Consider the following 9,454-nt stretch of genomic DNA (forward strand, 5'->3'; position numbering starts at 1 on the left):
TTCTTTACGAAGTGTACAGAATATATTGAAGCTGGCAGAGTCTGCAAGGGGCTCAGTGATCCACTGTGAGCAACATAAGGTTTCAAACCTGCAGCCTGCTGTGATACCTATGAATATGTGGTTGTTCATGATGCTGAGAAATCGGTGTGGGTTATAATTACCCAAGCCACAGTGAGAGGGTGGCTTGGCTCCTGACTGGGGACAAACTGAAAATGGTTGTTGCATCACTACCTCAGACTTCTCCAGGGATAGAACTGTTTGCTGAAGAAGGCACAAGAGAGTTGTCTCACCCTTGGGGGAAGAGGATTATGATAATAAGTGCAATGTATCTATCAGGTGATGCACAAAGATTGTCACACTCCGTTTGCAGGAAAAACTATGGGATTTGGGTTTCTCACACTATGAAAAAAATATAATCAGAAAGAAAAGTATGCCCTTTTGTGCACACATTTTCACTTTCAAATGTTCATTGTAATGGGTCATTAGTCTGATTTGAGGTCTGTCTTCTTCTACACTACCGATACTGGATCCTCACCTGGACTCCTCTCAGATATCCCGTTGTTTCCCTGTGTCATGGAGATCTTGCAGCTTTGGATCTGCAGGACTGGCCCCTTCACATACCCCAGCAGTTCATAGATGGAGCAGATATTGGGGTGGGCCAACTCAAACCCTTGAATCTGGGCCTGGGAGTAGCTGAATGGGTCAGCCTGCCACGTCTCCAGCACTGTCCCAGCTAGCTCACCCAATGCCACAGCTGGCAAGAGCCTAGGCCAGTTCCCACTGCCATGACCTCAGGCAGCTTACCTACACCCGTACCTCCAGAGTCAGCTCTAATGTTCTGTTCAGGTAAGGTACAGGTCTGCTCTCCCAAGTACTGCAGCCTGTGAGGGGGCAAGGCCAAGCTATCTTGCTCTCATGACCTCTAGGCCAGCTCTCCCACGTGTCATAAGTGTCAAGCTCTCCCTCACTCAGGCCACAGCATGGCCAATAAGGGGAAGAGTCAGTTGTTCCACGCTCACACTCTTGGGATTCGCTCACCAGCTACCCTGCAACCAGGGCCAGTTCTACTGTGGTACCTAGGCATGATGCAGGACCCACTCTTCTGAGTGCTACAGCCAGTGAGGGGCAGGGCCAGCTCTGCACAGGCCTTGGACATCAATATGGTCCTAGGTGGCAATCAACACCAAGGGTGTCCACATAGCCTTTGGTGATAACATAAGTCACTGATATCAACACAGACCTCTGGTGCTGCATGGCCACATATCCCAGACACAGCCCTCAGCAGCAGCATAAGCCAGGTGGCAGGGCAGGCTACTCACATCAGGCTGCTCTCTCTCTCTCTCTCTCTCTCTCTCTCTCTCTCTCTCTCTCTCTCTCCCTCCCTCCCTCCCTCCCTTCCTCCCCCCTCTCTCTGTCTCTCTCTCCCATATCTCCACCACATACTTGCACATCCATTCAGCTTGTCTAGACTTCCCAGCAGCCTGCCATCCACCCCTGAGCTCACATCTGAAGTGGTGCACACGTACGCACAATCACAGCCCTCCCTGGAATGCCTTTGGAAGGCTCTCACTACTGTTTCACAAGGGTTCGCCTTCATAGGATCTAGAGATCTCCAATAGGGGTTTTATTCACCAATGTGATCAGTTTCTGTCTCTCATGGCCTTTTACAAAAACTAATCTTGTTTCAATATGTTAACAGGCTCAGACATTTGAAGGGGAAAAAGTTCTGTACTTAGCTACCTTCACACTAACACAACAAAAACCAGCTGGGGATGGAACAGAAGCTACCCAGAGAAGGAAGAGAAAGAAGGAGGTTGGCCAATGAATATATAACAGTTAAATAGAAAAATTACTTCTGATTACATGGTGGGGTGGTGAGTATGGTTAATGAGAAAATACTGTATATTTCAAGGTGATAGGAAGAAGAGTAAACATGTGAAAATTAGGAATCAAACAATCTTCATGATTTGAACATATGAGCTGTATACATGAATGGAAACAAAACATGGTACCCATTAACTATGCAACAATTGATGCCCATTAAAATTAAAAATAAATAAGTAGAAATTAATAAAAAAGGCATAGCTACATTTGAATTTTAAAAATAAACTTTAGCTAAATTAGAAAATTAAATACAAATAACATCATAAATTATTCAACTTTAAGAAATATTAGCATCTTTAAGAAAGGAGAAAGAAATATTTGCTACTAAAGGCTTTAACACATTAAAAAACACACAAGGGAATCAATAAGGACATAAAATTACAATTGTGGGAAAAGGGTTCTATATAAAAAGGAAAATGTGTGGATATGCTTGTGAAGAAAACTGGTGCAAAAGTATCAGGATTAACAAGACAAAAAGGAAGAGGAAGGGAGGGAGGGAGGGAGGGAGAGAGGAAGGAAGAAAGGAAGGAAGGAAGGAAAGAAAGGGAGGGAGGGTTAAAACTACATACATTGTAAATTGTGCCTGAAAAGACGATGCCCAGAATCACTAAGAAACAGCATTTCCCAGAGGAGAAGAAACTTGTAGAGAGTGGGGAGATCTCAACTTCCTTAGTGCAGCAGAAATGCCATTCACATGGAAAAAGTTGCTCTTGCAAGCATATTTTTTAAAGCTCCTTTCATATCACGATTCCTCAGACTGTAGATAAAGGGATTCAGCATGGGTGTGACCATGGTGTACATCACAGCCACGATGACATCCTTGTCATTAGTGTTGTTTGATGAGGGGACAAAATATAGCCCAATAATAGCTCCATAATAGAGAGAAACCACAGAGAGGTGAGAGCCACACGTCGACAAAGCTTTGCAGATTCCCTTGATGGTGGGAGTTCTCAGGATAGTGGCTCCAATGCGGCCATAAGAGATCAGAATGCATATGAATGGCACAGTAATGACTAGTGATCCCACAATGAGGATGACCAGCTCATTGATGGAGGTGTCTGAGCTAGACAGCTTAATTAAGGCAGACAGGTCACAGAAGAAGTGATGGAGAACATTACCTCTAATGAAAGAGAGACGAGCTAGAAAGAGGGTGTGCACAAGGGCGCCAGCAAAGGATAAGAACCAGGATGCAATGACTAGTAAGATACAGACAGTTTGACTCATGATTCTGGTATAGTGCAGAGGGTGGCAGATGGCCACATACCTGTCATAGGCCATGGAGGTCAGAAGAAAACTGTCAAGATCGGCAAAAAATAGGAAAAAATACACCTGGGAAATGCACCCAGCATATGAGATGGACTGGCTGTGTGTCAGCATATTCATGAGCATCTTTGGAGCTGTGACTGATGAGAAGGAGATGTCCGTGAAGGCCAAGTGGCTGAGGAAGAAGTACATGGGGGTGTGGAGGTGAGAGTCCATCCTGATGAGCAGGATGATGAGCAGGTTCCCCAGCACCGTGGTCAGGTACGTAGCCAGGAACAGGGCATAGTACATGGCTTGGTCCTCTGGCCGGATGGGGAGCCCCAGGAGGATGAACTCAGACGCACTGCTCTGATTCCTTGTGCTCTTCATCTTCTGCTGGAGATGAAGACAAAATAAAACCAAACAAACCATGGGAATATGAGAATGGCAAGCATTGTTATTAGGGCACAGTGAAATCAATGTTTTTAATTAGTGTATTTACTTTATCTAAAAACCTCAAGCTTTTAAAACACCAGTGGGAGATTGGTGACTTAGAAACCTGATTCCTGTATTAGCTATTTTTTTCAGGAACCTGGAAACATCATCACAATTTTCAGATAAGAAAATGTCAGCTTTGAGAAGTCTAGGAATCCATAATGGAATTATGAGATGGGACTTAGGGGAAAGGTCAGATCAGTCAACAATTAAAAGCAAAGCTAAGTCAATGGTACATAAGTTTGCTACCCTTTTAACCCTCTTCAAATCTCTAGAAGCTTATTGGCTAATATTTTATATCAGGGGCTGTATTGAAATGGGAAGAACCTAGTGGACAGCTATAAAGTTGCAATATATAATTCAGAGACTTAAGGGCATGGATCAAGGTCAATAACTTGAAATATCATATGACATGCCTTGTACACACCCTTCATGCCTTCCCCACTACACCACCTCTACTCTAGTTGTCTGTCATGCTCTCTAAAGCAGTGTTCATGGAATATGGACAAAAAGTCTGTGCCGCAGTTTCTTCTGTGTTCTCTCAAGCAAAGCTAATGATGCTTTTTCAGATTTGTAGGGTGCCAAGAAATATGTAACTTCTCTAGATACATTTGGAATGTGCCAAGGAAGTGCTTGGTCCCTGTCTAATGCAATCAAATAACACTCTCCATTTTCATTGATTTTTAATCCAGTTTTCTTTTGCTAATGACTCTTAAATAGTTTTTCTTTTGTTTTATTTCTAACATTTCATTTATTATTGTCCCCTCTTTGTCAGTTGAAATTGAAACTATTCGTGTGAGCAATCACAAAATAATAGTTAATAAAACATGCTGCTCTGTCTATTAAAACACAGATCCATGCTCTACAAACAGGATCAATCTGAATGTCCTTGTGTTTAAAAGCTGTGAAAGTCTCAAGTTCAAACTTACCTATTATTGGTTCAGGGAAGGAGGGTTAAAGTTTTCATTACTACTCCAATTCTGCCACTTTGGTTGAAATTATCTTTAACAATCTCTACATTGTCCAGTCCACTATCTTCAGTATTCTAATGTGGTTTTGTCACCAGAGATTAATTATACATTAAGTTATATCACCCATCACTACGTTTCTAATAATCAGTTTATCATAATGAAGTACTAAATAGCTATTTTTAGACACTGAGTTGTATTTTTATTGCTATTTCCAATATTACAATATACAGCATTAGTCAATACCATTTTACATAAGCATGTGTGTGTATGTGTGATAAATTTCAAGAAGTGGAATTGGGTTGTACGTATTCATAATTTTGACAAGCAGATAAACACAAGAAGCTGCAGATTGTGGGAAAGGCTATTGTTACATGTTCTGTAGACAGAGTCATGATAGCTAAGACTCAGCATTGGAGGAACAGAGGAAAGTCATGACCATGGTCAGTCTGGTAAAAATCTATGGAGAATTTTACTGAAGATCCAGGGTGTATGAGGCCATTTATGCTAGAACAGAAAGTTTCAATTTTCTGCTCAAAGCATTAGCAAAAGCAAGAAAAGATGTGAGTAAAAATGTTTCTAGCTTTAAACATTATATATACTGTTTAGTGAGTAGAAGCCAGTGACAGCAAAGCCAGGTATCACAGGAACCTGAACAGGGGGTTGCTGAAGCAGTTTAGATACAATATACTCACTGCTATCCCTGGGTGTGTCAGTGGAGACTGATACAGTTACAGAAATTGGCCATAAAATTGGGAAGAAACCTAGCAAGACTTAATAGAGGTGGAAGACAAAGAAGGAAACAATGCATCCCTCTCCTCACTGAATTAGGTACCTGTGATGTTAAGATACATTGTTCTGCATTGAGATACTGTGCTATCCTGTCCTCTCAAACTGTGGATAGATACCCAGTTCCTGACAAACAACTGGACATAGAACCATAGTGTGGAGGAGTAGAGCTGATGGGCAGTAGTACACATGGACACACAGACACACAGACACACACACACACACACACACACACACACACACACACACACACTCATGACTGAGTGCCAATTCTTCCCTCCTTCTGCTTTGCCATGCCCCTTAGATAATAAACACAGATACCTTCAACTTCAAGGCATGAGAAGATCCCTCCATTTCTCCCTAGAAGGCATCAAAGACAGGGTAATAAGTAGGGTTTCCAAGGGACAAAAAGTTCCATGGTAGCAGCCTGAGCCTCATCAGCTCAGAAAAAAAAACCAAGGTTAGATATGCCAATAAACATTTGCCTACAGCTCTTGAGAATTTGGTATGAATTCTAATTTTACAAAAGAACAGAGAGGGTCCCAGAGGGATAATGCTTCCATCTTGAGTCTAAATTAAAGGCACAATATAATTGCTAAGTCTCTATTGCTTCCTCGGGGAACATAACTAGGTGTAGAAGTAACAGAAAATTCGACCCATCCATAGAGAAATAATGCTAATAGTAAGAAGCAATCCACTAGGAACTTTATGGTCCGCAAATATTTTTTGCATCTTATTTACTTTTGGGGAATATGGCTGAGAGTCTAATGAACTAAGCTTGTGGCTGACTGGGATAAGAAAAATTGGAACCCTTTGACATTGCAAGAATGACAGAAGTTCTCATCATCACTCAGACCAAGGGGAACACGCTCCTATAAACTTAGTCTTTTCTTCAAAATCAGTAGGGTGGGTGTTACACAAATACCGTTCTCACATATCCAGAAGACGGCTATCAGTACAATTTTCACTCAGCCTCCTACAAAGTTCATTCCAAATCAATGCTTATGTCCCTAGGTTTATAACAGCAGAAACATGAAAACCTAAGTTCAACAATGTGTGGTATTTTCATTCAAACATGTTATTTTTTATTAATTTATTGATATTACATCTCAATTGTTAGCCCTTACCTTGTATCCTCCTATTCCTCCCTCCCTCCCGCTTTCCCCCTTCTCCCCTCCCCTATGTCTGTGATTGAGGGAGACCTCCTCCCCTTATATATGCTCTTAGATTATAGAGTCTCTTCTTGGTAACTTGCTATTCTTCCTCTGAGTGCCACCAGGCCTCCCCATCCAGTGGATGTGGTCAGAAAAGGGGGCACCAGAGTTCATGTGCAAGTCAGATCTCACTGTCCACTCAACGGTGGAGAATATCCTGTTCATCAGCTAGGTCTGGGTAGGGGTTCGAAGTTTACTGCCTATACTGTCCTTGGCTGGTGCCTTAGTTTGAGGAGGACCCCAGGACCCAGATCTGCCTGTCATAAAGTTCTTCTTGTAGGTTTCCAGGACTCTCTGGATCCTTCTATTTCCCCATTCTTCCATGATACTCTCGCCTAAAGTCTCAATATGATGTCCTCTCCTCTGACCCACTTTCCTGGTAAGTAAAATTTTTCATGGGACGTATCCCTTGGACTAATGTCTCGATATAAGTGAGTATATACTGTTTGTCTCTTTTTGCTTCTGGGTGAACTCACTCATTATGATAATTTCTAGTTCAATCCATTGGTCCACAAATTTCGGGAATTCCTTGTTTTTAATAGCTGAGTAGTATTCCATAGTATAAATGTACCACAGTTTCTTAGTCCATTCTTCTACTGAGGGACACTTAGGCTGTTTCCATGTTGTGGCTATTATGTATAAAGCAGCTATGAACATGGTTGAGCATTTGTCCCTGTTGTGTGGTAGGGCATTTTCTGGGTATATTCCAAGGATAGCTGGGTCTTGAGGAAGCCCTATTCCCATTTTTCTGAGATAGCACCAGATAGCTTTCCAAAGTGGTTGTACTAGTTTGCATTCCAACCAGCAATGAAAGAGTGTTCCTCTTTCTCCACATCCTCACCAACATGTGGTGTCACTTGAGTTTTTGATCTTAGCAATTCTAATGGGTGTAAGATGGAATCTCAGTGTTGTTTTGATTTGCATTTGTCTGATGACTAAGGAGGTCGAGCATTTCTTTAAGTGTTTCTCAGCCATTTGATATTCCTCTGTTGAGAATTCTCTGTTTAGTTCCAAGCCCCATTTCTCAATTGGGTTGTTTGGTTTTGTGGAGTTTAATTTCTTGAGTTCTTTCTATATTTTGGATATTAGACCTTTGTCAGATGTAGGGTTGGTGAAGATCTTTTCCCAGTCTGTAGGCTGTCACTTTGTTCTCTTGACAGTGTCTCCTGCCTTACAGAAGCTTCTCAGCCTCATGAGGTCCCATTTATTAATTGTTGACATTAAGGCCTGGGCTATTGGTGTACTGTTCAGGAAGTTGTCTCCTATGCCTATGTGTTCCAGGCTCTTCCCCACTCTCCCCTCTAACTGAATTAATGTCTCTGGTTTTAAGTTGAGGTCTTTAATCCACTTGGACTTGAGTTTTGTGCATGGTGACAAATAGGGGTCTAATTGCATTTTCTACATGTAGACATCCACTTAGACCAGCACCATTTGTTGAAGATGCTATCGTTTGTCCATTGATTAGATTTGGCTTCTTTGTCAAAAATCAAGTGAGCAAATGTGTGTGGATTCATCTCTGGGTCTTCAATTCGATTCCATTGATGCACAGCCTATTGCTGTGCCAGTACCATGCTGTTTTGATTACTGTTGCTCTGTAGTACAGCTTGAGATCAGGTATGGAGATTCCTCTGGAAGATCTTTTATTGTGTAAGATTGTTTTTGCTATTCTCAGCTTTTTATTTCTCCATATGAAGTTGAGAATTGATCTTTCAATATCTTCAAAATATTTTGTAGGTATTTTGATAGAGATTGCATTGAATCTGTAAATTGCTTTTGGTAAGATGGCCATTTTTACTATGTTGATTCTCCCGATCCACGCACAAAGTAAATCCCTCCATCTTTTGATGTCATCTTCAATATCTTTCTTCAGAGGTTTAAAGTTTTTTTTTCAAATAAGCCCTTCACTTGCTTGGTTAGAGTTACTCCTAGATATTTTATATCGCTTGTGGCTATCATGAAGGGAGTAGTTTTCCTAATTTCTTCCTCTGCCTGTTTGTCATTTGTATATAGGAAAGCTACAGACTTTTTTGAGTTAATTTTGTATCCTGCCAATTTGCTGAAGGTGTTTATCAGCTGTAGGAGTTCTCTGGTGGAATTTTGGTGGTCACTTACATATACTATCATATCATATGCAAATAGGGATAATTTGACTTCTTCCTTTCCCATTTGGATCCCCTTAATCTCCTTTTGTTGTCTTATTGCTCTGGCTAGAACTTCAAGAACTATATTGAAGAGATATGGGGACAGAGGGCAGCCTTGTCTGGTCCCCAATTTTAGAGGGATTTCCTTGAGTATCTCTCCATTTGATTTAATGTAGGCTATTGGTTTGCTGTATATAGCCTTTATTGTGCCTTGTATTCCTGATCTCTCCAGAACTTTAAACATGAATGGGTGTTGGATTTTGTCAAATGCTTTTTCTGCACCTAAGGAGATTCAGGCCCACTCTAGCTGTTTTTGGTGGGTCCCGCTGCCTTTGTTTTCACTGCCTGGGTGGGTGACCTCCGCAGTTTGGGGTTGTTTGGATGGAGGGATCCAAGGGCGAATTCACCCTATTCCCCGAGACTCCTCTGGCTGGGGGCTCTGGAAAATCCCCTCCCCAAACAGCCAGCTTGTGTTTTATATGCCAGCTCCAGTTTGCATGTGGATCCCATTCCAGAGCTTGGGGAGTACGATTAGCACCTCCAGAATGTTGCTTGTCCCAGGGGTAGGCCCACTGGTGGTCTGCGGAGTTTGAGGCCCCACTCACCTACAGTTCTCAAGATCCAGCAGTCTGTGGCTCCGTTCACGTCCCTGGTCTCCTCGGAGTAGATCAGATATGGTGCATACTGGTTGACGCCATCTTGGAATCCCCCCTAAATCCAA

At 42.0% G+C, this 9,454-nt stretch overlaps 1 protein-coding gene across 1 annotated transcript; it reads right to left on the reverse strand.

The window, feature by feature from the left end:
* Positions 1–2,574: 2,574 nt before the first annotated feature.
* LOC311606593 (olfactory receptor 1J21-like) lies at positions 2,575–3,516 on the reverse strand (the record flags this gene model as incomplete). The annotated part of the gene is made up of 1 exon (XM_084797924.1): positions 2,575–3,516. The coding sequence occupies one exon, from the start codon at positions 3,514–3,516 to the stop codon at positions 2,575–2,577; it is 942 nt and encodes a 313-aa protein (XP_084654050.1).
* Between the last annotated feature and the right edge of the window lie 5,938 nt (positions 3,517–9,454).

Source organism: Acomys minous (assembly GCF_964271855.1).
Source record: "Acomys minous genome assembly, chromosome: 10".
NCBI lineage: Eukaryota > Metazoa > Chordata > Mammalia > Rodentia > Muridae > Acomys > Acomys minous.